This window comes from Eleginops maclovinus, chromosome 3, assembly GCF_036324505.1.
Source record: "Eleginops maclovinus isolate JMC-PN-2008 ecotype Puerto Natales chromosome 3, JC_Emac_rtc_rv5, whole genome shotgun sequence".
Classification (NCBI taxonomy): Eukaryota; Metazoa; Chordata; class Actinopteri; order Perciformes; family Eleginopidae; genus Eleginops; species Eleginops maclovinus.
Window position 1 is genome coordinate 27035193 of NC_086351.1, and position 21235 is coordinate 27056427.

Here is a 21235-nt window from a genome sequence, read left to right on the forward strand (position 1 = left end):
GTCACGGTTCAAATTAACCTAGGGTGAATCTACTCCGGAGTATTCCTTTAAGGCCAAAGGTCCAGTGTCCAGAAATGAGGAGCTGAGATGATGCTTGACCTTCTTTATTATGTCTTTTAATGGTTTGGATGTTTGTATATGTGTGGTCTTCCTACAAGAGAAATGAACACAATACCTGAATACAAAGTTAACTACACATACTTAAACAATAAACATAGAGGCAGCCGATGCTCTTATTCTGACACGCCACAGACATGCTACTTCCGGTAATTGGGTTAGCGAAACAATACGTCTAAAACTTAGCGGTAAACACTAAATATCTCACACGTAACCTCACAAACATTCATCCACATGAACTACAGCTTAACACCTTAATAATAATTATTAAGGAACAACATAAACAGTACTGTGGACAACACTCACCGTCATTTACGCACACTAACACAACAAAACCTTCCCCCAACTACTTGTAATGGCCACCGTCTGACCTAGTGCACGTCACACAAAACACGTTGAAGAAACACACTCCTCAGTGTCAGTTTCGGTAATTTATTGACAAGGATGACGACACCCTGAAACAGAGTAATGCAGCAAGATAAGCTGACAAAGTATTACACCCATGCAATTTAATCAACACAAATATATACCACGAAACATAGTATAGTAGTATAACAGTATAATATAATAGTGGAAACAGTCTTACATGAATGAGTGCACGAACGTCTCAACTCGAGGCGGAGTGAATGTAGCTACAATGATTGAACTAAAATGGTCGCTCGGCACTACCGTGTCAGAGCACGGCATAACCGGGCAGCGACAGCAGTGACACTGCCCTCTAGTGGCCGGCGATAAACTCTTCACACGTGAGCTACCCCCTCCTCCCCTCATCATCTACACCGGTCTTTCTCAAAGAGTGGTCCGCGGACCACTGGTGGTCCGTGAGTGACCCCTAGTGGTCCATGAGTATTTTGGTAAAATGTCACATTTGAAATTAATATATTATAAGTTTAAAGTGTTTCTCAAACTGTCTTAAAATGACTAGTATGAAGTGTAGCGTAGCTACGTAGGTTCGTAGCTACGTAGGTTATGATCTTACGTCATAAATGATTTGCGCGGTCAATTTGAGCTGTCAACTGACAAGATGGATCGATGGCTAAAGACAGGGTCAGTTAAAAGAAAATTAAATGACAAATCTGACGTGACAGTCAAGGTGCATCGTCCTGATGCAGGAGATCCAGCAACTACAAGTGGTTCAGCCGCAGCGACAAGTGATTTTGTGTGCGTTACTGAGTCCCAGGAGAGCGGTTCGCCTTCTAACCACCACCCGGCTGAAAGCTGTGAAACTCGGCTTGATCGCGGAAAGTCCAGCGCTAAAGTGAAGAGAAAATATCACAGCGACTACATAAAATTCGGATTTTTCTGGACTGGAGATGAAGAGGATCCCAATCCACACTGTGTTTTGTGCTACGAGTCGTTGGTTAACGAGGCTATGAAACCCGCCAAGCTCAAGCGTCATTTTGAGAGCAAACACAAGGATTACATCGGGAAACCTTGAGCATTGTTTGAGAGAAAACGTGATGAACTTAAAAAACACATGGCGAAGGCGCCCTCACATTTTTTTGCGACGGGGGAAAATGCGAAGGCTACAGAGGCATCATACAGGGTATCCCTTCTCATCGCAAAAACAGGGAAACCTCATTCCATAGGTGAGAATTTAGTCAAACCAGCTGCCAAGGTTATGGCTATTGTTTGGGGAGAAAGCAAGCGACGAAATTAACAGGGTCCCCCTCTCCAATGATACTGTCCAACGGCGAATAACAGCCATGGCCGAAAATGTGAAAGATCAGCTGATTACACTGTGGCAGCCGGGTGTGGTTAGAGCGCCGGCTGCTGGGGTGAGGGGAGTGGCTCGGCCGGAGACCAGACAGCTGATCGGAATCAGGTAATCAGGCATTTAATATAAAGCATGTTGGTAACCTGGTTCTGGTCTGTCTTGCAGTAGGCTGGGTCCTGGGAAGACGACACACCCCGTCCTGGCCTTGCCCGTCCTAAAAGTACCGCGGAGCTGGCTGTTGTGTGCACATTTCTTGAGGAATAAACGCTGTTGTTTTTGCCCAACCCCGAACGCTTCCGTCTCTTGCCTTTTACCTGAGCCATCCCGCTCACACACACGTTTACGCCAAAGCCAGTTTTTCACACTGCAACTGGACGAGTCAACTGATATTGTGAATGAGGCAAATCTGCTGTGTTTTGTAAGGTACATTTATGCGGTGTGCAGAATGAATTTCTGTTTTGTCATTCCCTGCCGACCAACACCACAGGGGAAGCCATTTTTGACTCAGTCAACGATTTCATCCGCAGAATAATATCGACTGGACACGATGTGTTGGTATTTGCACAGATGGTGCAACTGCAATGACTGGGAAACACAAGGGACTGGCAGCGCGCGTACGCGCAGTTGCACCTTGCGCCACAGCAACACACTGTTACATTCACAGAGAACAGCTGGCTGTGAAAAAAATGCCACCATGCCTCAAATCAGTACTGGACGAGTCTGTGAAAATTGTTAATACAATAAAAACCAAAGCACTGAACACACGTCTTTTTAAAGCTCTGTGTGATGAAATGGGAAGTGAACACACAAAACTGCTTTTCCATACTGAAGTTCGCTGGCTGTTGCGTGGGAAAATTCTCACCCGTCTATTTGAACTGCGAGATGAGGTGATGTTATTCTTGCATCATACTGATGAACTGTATGACAGACTGCATGATTTCCAGTGGCTCTCAAAATTGGCATACCTGGTCGATGTCTTTAGCGCACTCAATGCTTTGAACTTAGCGCTGCAGGGAAAAGCCGTCACCGCCTTCAATGTACAGGATAAAATTAAAGCCGCACGCCTCAAGATGGAATTGTGGTGTGTCCGTCTGGATCGCCAGGAGTTTGACTGTTTTCCGACGCTTGTGGATTTTCTCCTCGCTGCAGATGAAGAGCTGGACGGCGGCACAGTTGCAGCCTTCAAGGAACATCTGCAAGGCCTTCACTTTCAGCTGGGAAGATATTTCCCAGAACTAGATGCAGGCTATGAGTGGATCAGGAATCCATTTGGGGACAAAACGCACATCGAACACGTCAGTTCCAAGCTCGCATCAAGACAGGTTGACAGCCTTGTGGACATCGCATCCGATGGGACACTGAGGACGACTTTCAGAGAGAAAAGCTTGACGGACTTTTGGGTCCACGTCCAGCCTGAGCACCCAGACAGAGCTGGCTGACGCTGCTCTGAAACTGTTGATGCCGTTTCCAACCACCTACAACTGTGAAGTTGGTTTTTCTACACTTGTTGGTCTGAAAACAAAGCAGCGTAACAGGATCAATGTGGACTGTGATATGAGACTAAAACTCTCCAGTTTGGATCCAGACATTGTTTCACTGATGTCTCAGCACAAGCAGCACCATTCCTCCCATTAGGTAGCAGCAGAGACACGCAGTGTATGAGTGAGTAAACAATGCTATTTGTAAATGTAACAGTGTAAATAATTACCTTGTTTTTATTGTTAAATTCTTGTTAAACTTGGGCCTGCAACCATAGTTTTACTGTATTTTATTTTTGAAAATCCACAGCAGAAGTTTGTGTCGTACTAAAACGACATAAACTCAGTAAATACATGTAGTCTATGTTTCATATGATGTGTAAAATCTATCAGCATTTACCGTTTAAATCGCATGTGAACGAAATGCTTGTAGAATCCGTAGTTGTATTTGTGTTGTTGATTTAATGTGTGAACGAGCGATATAGAGAAGATCACATAAAGCTGTTATTATTAGGCTGTAATTTGTAATATACTGTTGGAGTTGTAAGCAGGCCTATTGTATTTATTCTAGTTTATATTTAGTTATATTTGGTGTATATTTAGTTATATTTAGTGTATATTTCTCCTTCCTTCTTTGTATTGAACTGTTGCACCTCAATTTCCCTCGGGATTAATAAAGCTTCTTGAATCTTGAAACTTGTTTTGGGACATTGGGGGAGTTAGGTGGTCCGTGAGTATTTTTTTATTGGTTAAGTGGTCCTTGGTCTGAAAAAGTTTGAGAAACACTGATCTACACCCAACAACTGAAAGTACTGAACATCAACACAACTTTGGAGCCTTTTCTACAGGGATATTCGATCATTTTTATCGTTTCTTCATTGTTTAAAGATTTACGGAAGAGGATTAGGGCCACAAGAAAACAATTTTTGGGGGGGATGTGAAAAAATATATATATTTGTTTGGTTCTGAGAAAAAAGTCAGAAGTACGGGTTTCTGTAGTGGCCCAACTGCAGTGAGAGACTAATGCACTACGGAACAATGAAGGAAATAACGGAGTTTCTACGAGCCAGAAGGGTCCCGGGGGAAACATATTCCAAATAGCAGAACAAAAGGGGAGTTATAAATCTATAGGTATTGTTTTGATGTTCGTAAAACAATGCAAAGGCGTTAGAATGTGAAATGCAGACCATGTTTACCTAGCAGCAAGTGTGTTAGCCTATATGCTAGGTCGATTCCCCCCCATCTAATTCTGTAAGTAATGGGTTTAGTTTGTCGTCACACGAGTTGATGCTTGTTGGAACAGTGACGGCTAACCAAGACCAACAGCCTGGTGGTTTTCATGTTTCTGTAGGGATTTAATTAAGTATGTTTATCAAGGCAGCTAGCCACTAGCTGGGAGCCTGACACTCATCTGCCTGCTAGTTATTGGGGTGAGTTATATATAGTGAAAGAATTGCTAACCTTTGTCTCAAGATATTGTCTGTAAAAAAAACATTGTAAAAGGGATTATTGCAGTGAGACAACCAAACAGCATGATTCTACATTAATTTTTGACAGTTACAAATTATCCAAATAAAAACAAATATTTTAATGTTGAAGAACTGTTCATTGATAATCTGATTCTAGTACACAGCTCAATTAAAAAAACAAACACTTGTATGTAAAAATATATCTAAAGCTCCTGAAGACACAAACGCAACTCCTAAATAACACACTTGCTCTTCAGTTATGTTAATTCTCTTGTGTAGGATTTTATTGAATTATTATTACTTGCTCATAAAGAAATGTTTATGTATAAATGCTACCAGAGAGGGTTTCAAACTATGAAGAGAAGTGAGCTTCATGACAGAGTTAAAGGTGAGCTAAAAACAGAGAAAGCATTTTGCTTCTCTGTCCACAGAAAATATTAACTGCACATTCCTTTGTGAGAGGATGAGGAGAGGCCCAAGAGAGGGATAGTAGAAGTTAGTCAAGAGAGACCCCTGGGTGCTTCACAAATGACAGGAGAGTTATGGCAAAGAGTTGAGAAGGATTAGATAACAGGCTGCGGACCCGGAACTCATGGATCCAAGAGGGGAGGACTCTGGCTGTCCTCCAACAAGAAACCAACATGCACCACACTCAAAAATATACATTTAATATGTCATAAGGGACTGACCCTTTTCTCTTTCACAAAGTATAAATATTGTTTGATGTCACATGTCGAGGCTCTGGGTGGAAATGAAAGACAGTACCTGCTTGCAGTCTGTGGCTCGCTAAACCCGGACACCTCAATATTGAGTGTGTATAGTATCTCAAAAAAACTCAAATTTTTGTAAATATGTTATTATATCTTTTCATGGGACAGCACTGAAGATATGACACTTTGATACAATGGAAAGTAGTCAGTGTACAGCTTGTATAACAGTGTAAATTTGCTGTGCCCTCAAAATAACGCAACACACAGCCATTATTGTCTAAACCGCTGGCAACAAAAGTGAGTACACCCCTAAGTGAAAATGGCCAAATTGTGCCCAAAGTGTCAATATATTGTGTGGCCACCATTATTTTCCAGAACTGCCTTAACTCTCTTGGGCATAGAGTTCACTAGAGCTTCACAGGTTGCCACTGGAATCCTCGTCCACTCCTCCACGGAGGAGCTGGTGGATGTAAGAGACTTTGCGCTCCTCCACCTTCAGTTTGAGGATGCCCCACAGACGCTCAATAGGGTTTAAGTCTGGGACATGCTTGGCCAATCCATCACCTTTACCCTCAGTCTCTTTAGCAAGGCAGTGGTCATCTTATGGTTCCCTCAATGAACTGTAGCTCCCCACAGCCGGCAGCACCCATGCAGCCCCAAACCATGACACTCCCACCACTATGCTTGACTGTAGGCAAGACACACTTGTCTTCGTACTCCTCACCTGGTTGCTGCCACACACGCTTGACACCATCTGAACCAAATAAGTGTATCATGGTCTCATCAGACTACAGAACATGGTTCCAGTAATCCATGATCTTGGTCTGCTTGTATTCAGCAAACTGTTTGCAGGCTTTCTTGTACATCTTCTTTAGAAGAGGCTTCTTTCTTGGACGACAGCAATGCAGACCAATTTGATACAGTGTGCGGCGTATGGTCTGAGCACTGACAGACTGACAGGACAGACAATACAATTAATTGAGAAACTACACTTGTATTGTGAAAAAAAAGATCTGCACACTGAATAGTCTTGTGGCCTAATAGGACCATCATTTGTTTGAAGTTGCACATCAAACAAAGTGTGGTCAGCTGATCAAATGCACTTATTTTGTTGCTATTTCAACATGTATTGTACAATCTATTTGCCTCGCAATATAATCTTTACAGGAGAACCTTTCCGAGAACCAGCACCTTATCGTGGTGGAGAGGTTTGTGTGCCCCGATGAACCTGGGGGCTGTGTTGTCTGGAACCTTGTGTTCCTGGTAGGGTCTCCCATGGCAAATTGGTCTCAGGTAAGGGGCCAGACTAAGATTAGTTCAAAAGACCTCATGAAAAACACGTGAAAGCGAGGATACCCGGCCCGGAGGAAGCCCGGGTCCCCTTGTGGAGCCAGGCCCAGAAGGAGGACTCGTCAGCGAGCCTCTGGTGGCCGGGCTTGCCATGGAGCCCGGCTGGGCACAGCCCGAAAAAGCAACGTGGGCAACACCTCCGCTTCCCCGTCCCGCGGGCCCACCACCTACGGGAAACAGCGATGGGGTCGGGTGCGCTGCCAGAAGGGTGGCAGTGAAAGCAGAGGGTCTCGACGGACCAGACTCAGGCGACAGAAGCTGGCTTTGGGGTCGTGGACTGTCACCTCTCTGGGGGGGAAGAAGCCGGAGCTTGTGCGGGAGGTGGAGCATTACCAGTTGGATCTAGTGGGGCTCGCCTCTACGCACAGCGTCGGCTCTGGAACCTTACCTCTGGATAGGGGTTGGACTCTATTCTTCTCCCCGGAGTTGCCCAAGGTGTGAGGCGCCGAGCGGGTGTGGGGATACTCACAAGCCCCCGGTTGAGTGCCGCTTTGTTGGAGTTTACCCCAGTGGACGAGAGGGTCGCCTCCCTATGCCTGCAGGTTATGGGGGGGAAAACTCTGACTGTTGTGTGTGCTTATGCACCAAACAGCAGTTCAGAGTATTCGGTCTTCTTGGAGACTCTGAAAGAAGTCCTGTATGGGGCTCCTGAAAGGGACTCCTTATTCTTGCTTGGAGACTTCAACGCACACGTGGGCAATGATGGAGACACTTGGAGGGGTGTGATTGGGAGGAACGGCCCCCCTGATCTGAACCGGAGTGGTGTTTTTTAATGGACTTCTGTGCTAGTCATGGATTGGCCATAACAAACACCATGTTCGAACATAAGGATGCTCATAAGTGTACGTGGTACCAGAACACTGTAGGCAGGAGGTCCGTGATCGATTTTGTTATCGTATCATCGGACCTGAGGCCGCATGTTTTGGACACTCGGGTGAAGAGAGGGGCGGAGTTGTCAACTGATCACCTTCTGGTGGTGAGTTGGGTTGAGTGGCAGGGGAAGCCTCTGGACAGACCTGGTAAGCCCAAACGTGTAGTGCGGGTGAACTGGGAACGTCTGGAGGAGTCCCAAGTCCAGGAGGCCTTCAACTCACACCTCAGGCGGAGCTTTTCAGGCATCCCTGTGGAGGCTGGGGACATTGAACCAGAGTGGGTGGTGTTCAAAGCCTCCATTGCCGAAACTGTGGTCTCAAAGTCTTAGGTGCCTCAAGGGGCGGTAACCCTCGGAGGAAGGGTTTGGAAACAGTACCAAAGGAGTGGCAGACCGGGGTGATGGTTCCTCTTTTTAAAAAGGGGGATTAGAGGGTGTGTGCCAATTACAGAGGCATCACATTACTCAGCCTCCCCGGGAAAGTTTACTCTAAGGTGCTGGAAAGGAGGGTCCGGCCGATTGTCGAACCTCAGATTGAAGAGGAACAATGCGGTTTTCGTCCTGGTCGTGGAACGACGGACCAGCTTTTCACTCTCGCAAGGATCCTGGAGGGGGCCTGGGAGTACGCTCATCCGGTCTACATGTGCTTTGTGGATTTGGAGAAGGCATATGACCGGGTTCCCAGGGAGATACTGTGGGAGGTGCTGCGGGAGTATGGGGTGAGGGGGTCTCTACTCAGGGCCATCCAATCTCTGTACTCTCAAAGCGAGAGCTGTGTCCGGGCTGGCCTCCGCCAGGGCTGCGCTTTGTCACCAATCCTGTTTGTGATATTCATGGACAGGATTTCGAGGCGTGGTCGTGGGGGAGGGGGTCTGCAGTTCGGTGGGCTAAGGATTGCGCCACTGCTTTTTGCAGATGATGTGGTCCTAATGGCTTCATCGGTCTGTGACCTTCAGCACTCACTGGATCGGTTCCTGGCCGAGTGTGAAGCGGCTGGGATGAGGATCAGCACCTCCAAATCTGAGGCCATGGTTCTCAGCAGGAAACCGATGGACTGTCCACTCCAGGTAGGGAATGAAGCCTTACCCCAAGTGAAGGAGATCAAGTATCTCAGGGTCTTGTTTTCGAGTCAAATTCAAGTCTTTTTCAGACCTTTTTAAGACCATTCATGTCAAAACTTAATACCTATTTCACGGCCTATTTCACAGACATACCGGCAAAGAAAAACTTTTTTTTTTTTAAAGGTGTTTATTATGATTAATAACGTTATTATTTCTCAAACAAATGTGAAAATGTGGACTGTAAAGCCTTATGGAAGAATTATGTAACTTGCAGCACAGTAGTGAATAGTGAGTACAACACCACAGCATCACAGCACAGACCACAGACAACAAGTCAAACAGAGGTGTGACAAATCTATTTATTAGCTAGCTTATTCCATGCTGGGAATATGGGGAGTAGAGAGACTCCAGAACAACAAACAAAGAAAATCAACTCAACAATAAATAAAATAAAGATCAAAGTCAACTCCTAAGCTCTTCACTTTTAGCAGCGATCTCTTTATCAAGGAGAGCCAGTTCTGCCAACTTCTCCTTATGGCCTCTCCGCAGGAGGTTGGACCTGGAGATCAGGTCAGCCATTTTGCTCCCTGCCTTTGCTTCAGCCTGCTCAGCCAGCCTGTCCGCATCCCTAGCCAGACCCTCAGATACCTCCTTTACGCGTATCCTCTTCACCTTCAGCTCCTGCAGACAGTCCTCTGCCTCCTTCCTCTTAAGAGCCTGGTCTTTTGCCTCCCTCTTCTTTCTTTCGTTCTCAAGGTGGATACGATACCTTGTCCTTGCTCTTGCTACACTTGTCAGTAGTGGTTTACTGAGTGGAACCTGGGTATCGGGTTGGGAATAGAGAACCAGAGTCAGTGACAAACTCTAGAGACCAACTATGTTGATTCTATCAACTTTTAAGTCAACAGCATATTACTAGTGCAGGCAGGATTCATCTTACCTTGGTAACACCTCCATGTTGTATAATGTAGTCACACACCAGCCTCCGTGTGACCACAGTGTCCTCATGCAAATTATCTGACTCCACCTCTTTATTGATGGAGAATCCACATTCAACAGTAGCTTGGCCGTGGGAGAGGATGAGCAGCTTCTTGCAGAAGGCCCACAGCTCTGGATAAGGCTCCATGGCACTGCTCAGGAAGATGTCCAGCCTCTTCTGCATGGGAGCAAAGTAGAGGAAGTCCTCACTCCGGCTCTCCAAGGACAGAAGACTGTCAAACTGCTGCAGTATGACATCCCCTATGACAAAACAGATGAGAAAAATTTGAGAAAAACATAGATAAATCATTGGGCATTGCCAGAAAATCAGATTGAAAACAAATTCATGTGTGGCCTATAATTTGCCTCTCTTATTCCTACCCGCAGAAGTATTAGTTAGCTGTTTGTCTTGGAGAAACCTCTGAACCAGCCCTTTCATGTGATTCCTGCATCTTTCTGGTTCTCTATACATTACTGACGGATCCAGGCACACCATCTGCCTAACAGTCAGATACTTGAGGGGGCTTTTGTCCTGCACTTTCCTGATGATGTTACACAGTCCCTGCATGCACTCTCTCTTGAACTCTAGCACCCTGAGCTCTGCACCTTTAATGCTCTAGAGAGAAAGAAATTAGCCATGAATATAGAACATGCCTTCACTGACCTGGTTTCGCCTAACCATTTGTAAAATGATCTTTGAAAACATCCCACTACCTTAAGAACTGACTCTGCACCTAGACCAATGCTGATGTTTTGTGGGCTGAGCCAGATGGTCTTGTCTGTGACATCCAGTTTGGTCAGCTGCAGGGCAGTGATATCGTTGAGAACTTCTCTCTTTATGAAGCGTCTGAGTAGACTCTGTCAACAGACAAACACAAAAATGTCTGGTGCGGCTTTATCTCCTAATCACCAACATCAATCATTTTTTACACCTCTAAACCAAAAGCCCCATATTGTCAAAATGTATCAATTGAGCCCAATCATTGGTTATTATAACGTGAAGTAAATTATTACTATCATCAATTCGGTCAGGTCCTTGGAGAGGAATGGGCGCACCGGCTCGTCTGTTTGATATTTTGTTAGGAAGGGCGTGAAGGTCCTGGCAAGTGCTGCGTAGAAGTGAAATTTGGCCAGAATGAGTGGATCCTTTATGGCTGCTGCAACTGTGTCATAAGATCCTGTGAAAGGGACAGAGGCAGGACATTTCAACAAAAACTATGAAAAGGCCACACCACCACCAGGGTAAAGACACAGTCACAGACCTATTCACAGCATTTTAGTAGGGCCCAACTGTTCCAGGGTTAGGGAGTTTTTTTGTTTTCACAGCTTCCATGTACAGAAGAAGTGATGGCCAGACTACCAGGGCTCTCTCCACAACCGGAAGGTTTTCTACCCAACGATGGGCACAGAAAGAAAGGGGGAACACACTGGACTTGGTTACGGTGACGTAATCCTCTCTCCTGGCAGGCACATTGTTAAACAATGTGTGCATTGCTCTCAGCAACTTGTCCAGCAGCCATGCAGTGAACCCACACTTGAAAGCATTGTGTAGCATGTGTAGGCCACAGCTCCCCACACAAATGAGCTGAAGACCTGAGGGTTTCATTGCAAACTTGATATTAGAAACCAAATTCTCCATAGCAGTTCTCTGTATCACTTTGAACTTGTTTATTCAATGTAAACTGCACTACAAATACTTACTATTTTACTTTAATATTACTAATGGATCACATACACTCTCACCCACACACACAGAAATAACATTAGGCCTATAAACTCCTCACCTCCGTACTGCTCAGCTTGATCTTTCTGGAAAAGTTCGAACAGTTTCCAGTTAACACTGGGCCCATCCATTGAAATGGACACCAAGTCCTTGAGGTTCAGTTTGTCCATACATTCCTGAAAAAAGTGCTGCATTTGATTACCCAAGATAAGATGAATAGATGAGCATTACATATTGTTAAGGGAAGTGCCTAATTGGTCATTGTGACATTGCCTTTACAGGACTGTGTATACCCCAAAAATGATATCAATATAAACTGAGAAATATTCAGAGTAAAAAAGGTTATGCTTACTTTGAGATGTGACAGCAGGTCTTGTGCAGTGGAATGTCCCATAAACCGGGAGCCCAAATATCTGGACTGAATCTGTCCCTCGTCCCAGAAGCGGACATGCACATCCAGCTGTTTATTTTTTGTAGTCTCGTTGAGGCTCTCATCGAACATCAGAACGAACGGCGATTTGTTGACTTTGGACACCAGTTCCTCATTGATGAACACCGCTAAACCGAATTTGGCTATGTACGCCGTTTTGTCGGGACAACACGTGAAAGTGGTAGCTATGTCTGAATCCGGGAACATAAATTTGAAAAGATCGGAAACGTTCTCATTTGAATTGTAGGACTGATGTTTGGCGACTGTGTTGAGAGTCCACAACACCTCTGCTTTCATTGTTGGTGTGGACCCAAAGGCTGTGCGCAGATCCACACTAACGGGCGTTGCGCTAGTAGCTGGAAGGGCTGTAGCAGTAACGTTAGCAGCTGGCTGGTTCACGTTACCTGCTACTTCAGACACATTATCAGCTAGCTGGCTAACATTAGCAGGCTGAAACACCCCGGCGACGGAGGGAGTTTGATCCTTCACCTTCATGGAACTGATGTGCTTGGCTGATTTAGCATGAGACTCTAGAGCCTTCATGCCCATGGTACCAAGCTGGATTTTTTTTTTGCATACTGTGCAAAAAGCTTCGAATACGTTGTTTTCCACAGGTTTTACCCAGTGAAATGCTCGTTTGTCTCGCCACGCTTCATTAAATTTGCATTTCCCCATAACCACAGAATGTATCTTGGTCTGTCTATCTCTGGTCTGTGCTGCTATGATGCTGTAGCAAAGTGACGTCTTCCGACCCGGGGCAGCGTTCGTTCTCAATTATTGGTTCCGCCACTCTTTATTTAGGCTGTTATTTAATCAAAGTAATAGTGGTTGACAAATTAAACTTTTTAAAAGAATGCGATATACGGAGAAGTTACATACTGCACAAATTTAAGACCCAGGTATCAAAATTCAAGACTTTTTCAAGTCTTTTTAAGGTATTATTTCCAAATTCATAAATTCAATGCTTTTAAGACTTTTTAAGGACCCGCGGGAACCCTGAATGAAGCGTGAGATGGGCCGGAGAATCGGAGCAGCGAGAGCGGTACTGCAGTCGCTTTACCGCACCATTGTGACGAAAAGAGATTTGAGCCAGAAGGCAAAGCTCTCTGTCTACCGGGCCATCTTCGTTCCTACCCTCACCTATGGTCATGAAGGATGGGTCATGACCGAAAGAACGAGATCGCGGATACAAGCGGCCGAAATGGGATTTCTCCGCAGGGTGGCTGGCATCTCCCTTAGGGATAAGGTGAGAAGTTCAGTCATCCGGGAGGGACTCGGAGTAGAACTGCTGCTCCTTCGCATTGAAAGGAGCCGGTTGAGGTGGTTCGGGCACCTAGTGAGGATGCCACCTGGGCGCCTCCCTAGGGAGGTGTTCCAGGCACGTTCAGCTGGGAAGAGACCGAGGGGTAGACCTAGGACCAGGTGGAGGGATTATATCTCATCGCTGGCCTGGGAGCGCCTTGAAATCCCCCAGTCAGAGCTGGTTGATGTGGCCAGGGAAAGGAAAGTTTGGGGCTCTATGCTGGAGCTGTTACCTCTGCAACCCTGACGGAAAAGTAGGAGAAGATGGCTTTTACTGCGGAACAAATGGGGCCCATCTGCAGTCAGATTTGAATGTGTAATCTAACATTTTCAGTAAGAATAAAAGACAAAAAAGAGTACAAATACAAATGCAATTTATTGAACCAGAAGTTATCATAGATTAACTATCAACAAGGTTTTAGCAGTGGCTCAGTCAGTAGGGGCTTGGACTGGGAATCATAGGGTCGCTGGTTCAAGTCCCAGAACAGACTTCAAATATGGGAAGTGGACTGCTACTTGAGCAAGGCACTGGACACCTCCAATCCCCCCTCCCCATTGCTCCCCGGGCGCTGCACAATAGCTGCCCACTGCTCCTAGTACTAGGATGGGTTAAATGCAGAGGACAAATTCACTGTGTGTGCTCTGCTGTGTGCATGTATGTGACAAATAAAGAGGGTTTCATCCTCCGATTCTATTCTATTCTATAAAAAAGGACAAGATAGACAAAAAAGAGGATCTAATAAAAACTGAAGGACAAACAGAACTTAAATATTAGAGGAGTGATCACAAAGACAAGACACAGGTGGGGAAGGAGGAAAAACCCAGGAGCACCAGGCGAACACAATCAGGTAATCAAACAGGAGGGAACACAGAGACAGGAAGAAGAAGCAGAAATAACTAGGGTAGTGCACACTTTTCAAAATAAAACCCAGACAAATGGTGACCGTACACTATGTTAACCTATTAAATGTATAAGTAAACACCTTTTGTCAAAGACAGAGATAGACTGGGCCTGTGCATGTGGTAACAGCTACTGTATGCCCAGTATGGGCTCAGGTTCTGTAGGTGCAGGTCTTCCGTCCTCAGGCCTGGTGCTATCCTCCTCCCATTGAAAGACCGCTCCACCTCAGTCCTCTCCAGCCAATCCACCACATACGGACGTCCAGCACACTGAGGTTTCTCCTCTAAGTCTCTGCAGCTCTCTGGGCTCCACGCTGTCTCAAATCATCCATACTGTAAATATGAGAGGGGGGAAAATGAGTGCTTTAGATAATAAATAAATCAAATTAAACTTTTAAGACTGGTTCAGTTTTCTAGGTTGACAATAATATTACTGTATTAGTAAAATCTCACATCTGAAGATTTCATTTAAAAGAAAGAGAGGACCCTTAAAATAAAGATTGGTCTTGCAGTGCATCATGTAGATTTTGTCCTTTGGACTGTGTCACGATACGCACACACTGTGTCACTTATCGTGTAGTTTATTAGGGCTTTGGATTAACACGTTACAAACTGCATTGCGGAGCTAACTCACGCGTGTCTCTATAACTTGTTCAACTGTACAGCCGACCGGAACTACGTCACTGCGTAATATAACTGATAACGTTCATACCATCATTACATTACATCTCCCCCTTTTGAGACAATAAACTAAAAGTAACCTTTACCAGCACTGAGTCCATTCAGAGTATCCTAAAACATAAATAAACAATACTTACTCCAATTGCAGATTCAGGTAAGTAAATTAAGTCTTAATCAAAATTAAATCTATTTTTACCAAGAGCAATTTCTTCTCATTTTTTTTTCAGAACCCATTCCCCATTCATACTACTGTACTGTAGTATTTGTAACACATTAATATAAACATTACCCTTAAGTGCATTAGCAACATTAACTGCAGAAAACATTTCTTTCTTTCTCCTCCTTTTTTTTTTTTTTTTTTTACATTTTGTCCATTGAACTAAATCTGTTTCAGTAGGGAAACCTGAAAAAAAAAAAAGATTAGGCATTAGCAATAAAGCAGTCAGCAGTCATAAATCACTCATTGAGTCTGAACCGGAGAGGTGGTCTGATTTCACGGCCCCTGGAGGTCAGTCTGGCTGTGCCACTGGACAGAGTAGGCCGTGCCGGTGTTCCCTGTGTAGTCTCTGGTGTAGGCCCCGGTGATGCTGTGTGGCCCCTGGTGACCATCACAGGAAGTGGACTGCTGACGGGACGTGCTGGGCTGGTCTCGGGCTGTAGTTGTGGTTCTGCAGGCCCGGTGGTCTCAGCAGGCCCGGTGGTCTCAGGAACAGCCTGGAGGTGTCTCCTGTTACGCCGCAACACTGTGCCGTTGTCCATCTTGACCATGTAGGATCTGGGTTGTTCCGCTTTCCCCAACACCTGCGCAGGGGTCTTCCACCCCTTGTCTGTGTCCAGCTTGACACGCACTGCCTGACCTGTTGGCAGCTCTGGGAGATGGAGGGTGGAGTGTCGGCGGTTGTAGAAGTACTCGTAAGATCTCTTGGCTTTAGAGTCATTTGTTCTTACTTGTTCAGGGCTTATTGGAGTCATTTGCAAGTTTTGCTCCAATGTGGGGACTGTGGTGCGAATCTGTCGTCCCAGCATCAGTTGAGCCGGACTGGCCCCCGTTGCAGCAATGGGTGTGGCCAGCTCATCAGGGCAAGGTACGGGTCTGGTTGTTTCAGCAGTCTTTTAGCAGTCTGGACTGCTCTCTCGGCTGCCCCGTTGGCCTGGGGGTAGTGGGGGCTCGAGGTCGTGCGCGTGAACCCGTACTCTTTGCAAAAGTCAGTGAATTCAGCTGACGTGAACTGCAGACCATTGTCGCTGACTAGTTCGAGAGGTACACCCCATCGGCTGAAGATGGCTTTGAGGCGCGTGATGACCTGCTGGCTTGATGTAGAAGGTAAGTGTACCATTTCGACATACCTGGAATAGTAGTCCACGACTACTAGATACTGCTTCCCTTCCAGCTCGCATAAGTCAGCAGCGATCCTCTGCCAAGGCCCCTCTGGTAGGGCCGTAGTGATGAGAGGCTCACGCCTCTGCTTGGGCTTGTGCTCTATGCAGAACTTGCACTGCGTCACGGTTGTTTTGATGTCGCCTCCGATGCCAGGCCACCAGACAGAGAGCCTGGCTCTCTCACGGCACTTCGTCAGTCCTTGGTGACCTGTATGGATTCTTTTCAGAATGTCTGCTCTCAGTCCTTTTGGAATCACAATTCTGTCGTCGTACAGAACTAGTCCCCCCGCTTCAGAGAGGTGATGCCTGGCAGAATAGAGTGCAGAGAAGGAGGAAAAGTTGTGTCTCTTACGCCAGCCGTTTCGCACACTGGAGATGACCGCCTGAAGGTCTGGATCCATCCGCGTTGCTCCTCTTATCTCCTCCAACTTCTCTGGTGACATCGGCTTGTTTGTCACCACTGCATCGACGTACGCCTCGACGTGGCGCTCCGTCTCTGACTCGGCCTCCTGAGTCAGAGGGCTCCTGGACAGCGCATCTGCCACGATCAGCTGCTTTCCTGGAACATGGACAGCTGTCGCATTGAACCGCATCAGGCGCATCAACAGTCTCTGGCACCGCACGGGTGCTTTGTCCAGGTCACATGCATTTATCAATGGGACTAGCGGCTTGTGGTCTGTCTGGAGGCAAAAACTGTCTAGCCCCTGTACATAACGTACAAAGCGTTCGCATGACCACACCGCTGCCAAGCACTCCTTTTCTATTTGGGAGTAGCGTTTCTCGGTTTCTGTAAGAGTGCGTGAGCAGAATGCAACAGGTTTCAACTCACCGCTGTGCTCCTGGAGTAGTGTGGCGCCCAGGCCGTAGCTGCTGGCGTCCGCGCTGACGATGGTGCGGTGGTTGGAGTCGTAGTAGGCCAGTGCTGGGGCTGACGAGAGCATGTCTTTGGCTTTCTGCAGCGCTCTCTCTTGGAGGTCACCCCATGCCCACGCACTGTCCTTCTTGAGCAGGTCAGTGACTGGGTGTAGCGCGGTTGAGAGGCCTGGCAGGAACCTCCCCAGGTAGTTGATCATGCCCAGGACCTGGCGCAGCTCTCCCACGTTGTTTGGGCTGGGCATCTCAGTGATTGCACTCACTTTGCTTTTGTCTACTTTCATGCCCTCTGCGCTGATTATGTGTCCGAAGTAGCCGGTCTCCGACTTGTTGAACCGGCACTTTGCTTTGTTCAGTTTCAGTCCAGACCGCCTGATGGTCTGGAGGACTGTGTTCAGCCGCCTGTTGTGCTCCTCCTCGTCCGCACCGTAGACGAGTATGTCGTCCATCACGACCACGACTCCCTCATGGCCCCTGAGCAGGTCGGTCATCAGTCTCTGGAAAATCTCAGGGGCTGAAGAGATCCCGAATGGGAGCCGCCTGAAACAGAACCTGCCCATGGGTGTGATGAAGGTGGTCAGTTTTTGGCTGTCGGGGTCCAGGGGAATTTGCCAGAAGCCACTAGAGGCATCTAGCGTGGAGAACACCTTTGCCCCCGCTAGCTTGGGAGCAATGTCCTCCAGTGTGGGCAAAACATACCGTTCTCGCTTGACAGCCTTGTTGAGCCTCTTGAGGTCCACGCACACTCTGACCTGGTCTTTATTCTTTTTTTCCGCAGGCACCATGGGTGCGCACCAGTCGGTGGGCCCTGTGACATGCTCGATTATGCCCATCTCCAACATGCGCCCCAGCTCCTTTTCGACCTTTGGCAGGAGGGGAAACGGCACCCGGCGCGGCGTTGTGGCGACATAGGGCTCCACGCCTGGTTTCAGCTCGATTTTGACAGGGTCGCACTGTAGGAGTCCTATTTCTCCGAATAGGTCGTCCGTCACGGTGCACACTGCATTCAGCCGTTTCACAAGGCCCATGGATTTTGCCACTCCTCCCCCCAGTAGGTTCTGTGCAAACTGTCCTTTGATTACCGTTATCCAGAAGGCATACTTTTGACCCTTGTGCAGGCATGTGGCCAGGAATCTGCCTATGCACTTTACTTCCCCGCCTGGGCTTGTGGCACTGACTGTAGTCTTAGCTAATTGGGGCTTGTTTGGCATTTTGTTGTACGTTTTCTCAGTCATTACAGTAATGTCTGCCCCCGTGTCAATTTTAAAGTCAACTAGACTATTGTTGATGGGAAGTGTGACACGCCAATCATCACTGAAATCTGGCTGCTCAACTACTGTATGGGCCTGATTTGTCACTGCACCGATAAAGAAAGCTTGATCATCATCATCATCATCGTCAAATTCATGTGTCACAGCCATTAATTGTTTTGTCATTTTGCTTTTGCACACCCGTTCAAAGTGTCCTAGCTTACCGCATCCCCGGCATTCCTTGTCGTGTGCGGGGCAACGTTCTTCACGTGCGTGTGTCCTGCCACACCGTGAGCAGCATCCATTTTGTTTGCTGTACTCCTCTCGTTTGGGACCGTTTCGTCCATCTCGCTGCCACCTGCCCTTGCCGCGTTTCCAGCCTGCCTGTCCCCTTTGTCCCACAGCATTCACTGAGCACTCTGCCCGCTCCTCGCTCTGCTTCTTGATCTGCTCGCTCTGTCGGGCTAGCTGGATAGCCCTCTCCAGCGTAAGATCCGCCTCAAGTTGCAACCTTTGTGAGACCTCGCTATCTAGGATGCCAATGACGAGTCGGTCTCTAATTTGTTCATCCTTTGTTATGCCGAATTCACAGTATTGGGCTAGCTCATAAAGGCTCCTCACGAAAGATTCCACCATTTCTCCAGCCCTCTGCACACGCTTGTGGAAGCATGCTCGCTCATGTATCACGTTGCGCTTAGGCACGAAGTGATCATTAAACCTAGCTATAACTATATCGTAGTCAAGTTCTGGGTTATCACTTTCGTCGTCCTCCGTATACACAAACGATTCATAAATTGGCTCTGCTTCTTTCCCCATCGAATACAGAAGAGCGTTGACTTGTACCTCACAGTTCTCTTTGTTGAGCTTGGAAGCCGCTCGAAACCTGTCGAATCGGCGCCTCCACACTGGCCATTCCCCTGGCCGGGTAAAGTCAAACTGTTCTGGCGGTCCAAACTTGGCCATCTTAGTTCTTTCGGCGTTCAGTCCGTAACTTCTGACACCATGTCACGATACGCACACACTGTGTCACTTATCGTGTAGTTTATTAGGGCTTTGGATTAACACGTTACAAACTGCATTGCGGAGCTAACTCACGCGTGTCTCTATAACTTGTTCAACTGTACAGCCGACCGGAACTACGTCACTGCGTAATATAACTGATAACGTTCATACAATCATTACATTACAGACTGTTTGGCTAAACTAAAGAAGCTAGAACAGGTACATCTTAAATGTATGCAGTCTGTTACAACACATTGCTTTTGATATGAACTCGTAGTTTATTAGATGAAATGATCAACATTGTCTTGCTGTTTTAAAAACTTACAAATAGTGCAGCATGATTTATATATTTATAATTTGGTGGTAATGAGCTAAAATGATGATGGCCCGAACACTACTACAGTACCAAGAGGTTTCAAAGTTTTATTGTTCATATGCACAGCATATACAACGTATATGTTGGCAATGAAAATCTTATATCCCATGCTCCTCCAACAACTCAACATACATGGTGCAAATAAGATAAATAAAATAGTGCAAAAAGAGAGAAGAATATTTGCCCAAGGGCAAATGACGGGTAGCTAGCAAACACTAGTTATCAAATATCTTCCATTCTACATTGACCACTTACCTCTAAACTACTGTTACAGGCAAAATAGATTGCATTAATGACAGCTAAAAAGGTCGGGCCATATGTTTTTCCCAACCACCAATATATTTGCACAGGTGTGTTTGGGTGCGGAGCCCAATAACTAGCAGGCAGGTGAGTGGTAGACGTCAGGCTCCCAGCTAGCTGCCTTGATCAAAATACATAATTCAATGCCTACAGAAACATGAAAACCACCAGGCTGTTGGTCTTGGTTAGTCGTCACTGTTACAACAAGCATCAACTCGTGTGTCGACAAACTAAACCCATTATTTACAGCCCATTAATTATACTAACACACTTGCTGCTAACTAAACATGGTCTGCATTTCACATTCTCACACCTTTGCGTTGTTTTTACGAACATCAAAACAACACATATAGATTTATAACTCACCTTCTGTTCTGCCATTTGGAATACGCTTTTCTCCGGGACCCCTCTGGCGCAGGAACTCCGTTACCTCCTTCATTTTTCCGTAGTGCATTATGAGAGTCTCTCACTGAAGTTTGGCCACTACAGGAACCCGTACTTCTGACTTTAAAATCAGAATTCTGACTTTTTTCTCAGAATTCTGAGATTAAAGTCATTAGTACCGGTTCCTGTAGTGGCCCAACTTCATTTCGCATCCCCCCCCAAAAAATGTTTCATAGTTCTGAGAAAAAAGTCAGAATATATATTTTTTCACATCCCCCAAAACTTTTTTCATGTGGCCCTAATCCTCTTCCGTAAAGATTGTTACATTTGACAACAAATCTTTTTGACAAAGTATCAGTGCCCCTCAACGATTAACTGGTCTGGAGTGACAACACTGATGCTCTCTTCAAGAAGGGACAGTGCAAGCTGTTCTTTCTGAGGATCGGGTCCTTCAACGTGTGCACGAGGCTGCTGCAGATGTTCTACCAGTCTGTGGTATTCAGTGTGCTCTTCTTTGCTGTTGTGTGCTGGGGGGGAAACACCAACACAAGGGACACCGACAGGCTGAACAAGCTTGTGAGGAAAACTAGCTCTGTAGTTGGAGTAAAAGTGGCCAACCTGGAGGAGGTGGCGGAGGGGAGGACGAGGAGGAAGCTTGACTGTACCCTAGAGAAGCCATCCCGTACACTTACGTTAATATAACAATCCAAATGTGTATATACAGCCGCGGAAAAAATTGAGAGACCACTTCAGCATGATCAGTTTCTCTTGTTTTATCTTTTATAGGTACATCTTTTGAGTTAAATGTTGTTGTTGTGGTTGTTGTTGTTGTATTCTATAAACTACTGGCAAATTTTTCTCTGTGTTGGAATTCAACAGACAT

At 46.3% G+C, this 21235-nt stretch overlaps 1 protein-coding gene and 1 long non-coding RNA gene across 4 annotated transcripts; both read right to left on the reverse strand.

Moving 5' to 3' along the window:
- Nucleotides 1-9114: 9114 nt before the first annotated feature.
- On the reverse strand, nt 9115-13229 carry LOC134861453 (uncharacterized). Of its 3 annotated transcripts, XM_063878669.1 has the most exons (4): nt 10766-10812; nt 10466-10609; nt 9714-10012; nt 9115-9592 (listed from the first exon to the last, which is right to left on the reverse strand). In XM_063878669.1, the coding sequence occupies exons 3-4, from the start codon at nt 9933-9935 to the stop codon at nt 9236-9238; spliced, it is 579 nt and encodes a 192-aa protein (XP_063734739.1). In that variant the 5' UTR covers nt 9936-10012; nt 10466-10609; nt 10766-10812; the 3' UTR covers nt 9115-9235. The 3 variants fall into 3 exon arrangements, with proteins under 3 accessions (XP_063734739.1, XP_063734740.1, XP_063734738.1); XM_063878670.1 differs by lacking the exon at nt 10766-10812 and having other exon boundaries at nt 10466-10758; XM_063878668.1 differs by lacking the exons at nt 9115-9592; nt 9714-10012; nt 10466-10609; nt 10766-10812 and adding exons at nt 10813-11344; nt 11536-11650; nt 11827-13229.
- A 334-nt stretch (nt 13230-13563) lies between these two features.
- LOC134861460 (uncharacterized) lies at nt 13564-20475 on the reverse strand. The gene is made up of 2 exons (XR_010165411.1): nt 20335-20475; nt 13564-14439 (listed from the first exon to the last, which is right to left on the reverse strand). It is a non-coding gene; the product is annotated as an uncharacterized LOC134861460 (long non-coding RNA).
- Nucleotides 20476-21235: the final 760 nt, after the last annotated feature.

Bases quoted from the DNA above. Each gene is read 5' to 3' on its own strand.
- LOC134861453 (XM_063878668.1), bottom strand. From the start codon at position 12,579: ATGGGGAAATGCAAATTTAATGAAGCGTGGCGAGACAAACGAGCATTT. The intron at 11,651-11,826 runs GTAAGCATAACC...CACTTTTTTCAG, and splicing joins ACCTGCTGTCACATCTCAAA to GAATGTATGGACAAACTGAA. The intron at 11,345-11,535 runs GTGAGGAGTTTA...TGAAACCCTCAG, and splicing joins TCAAGCTGAGCAGTACGGAG to GTCTTCAGCTCATTTGTGTG.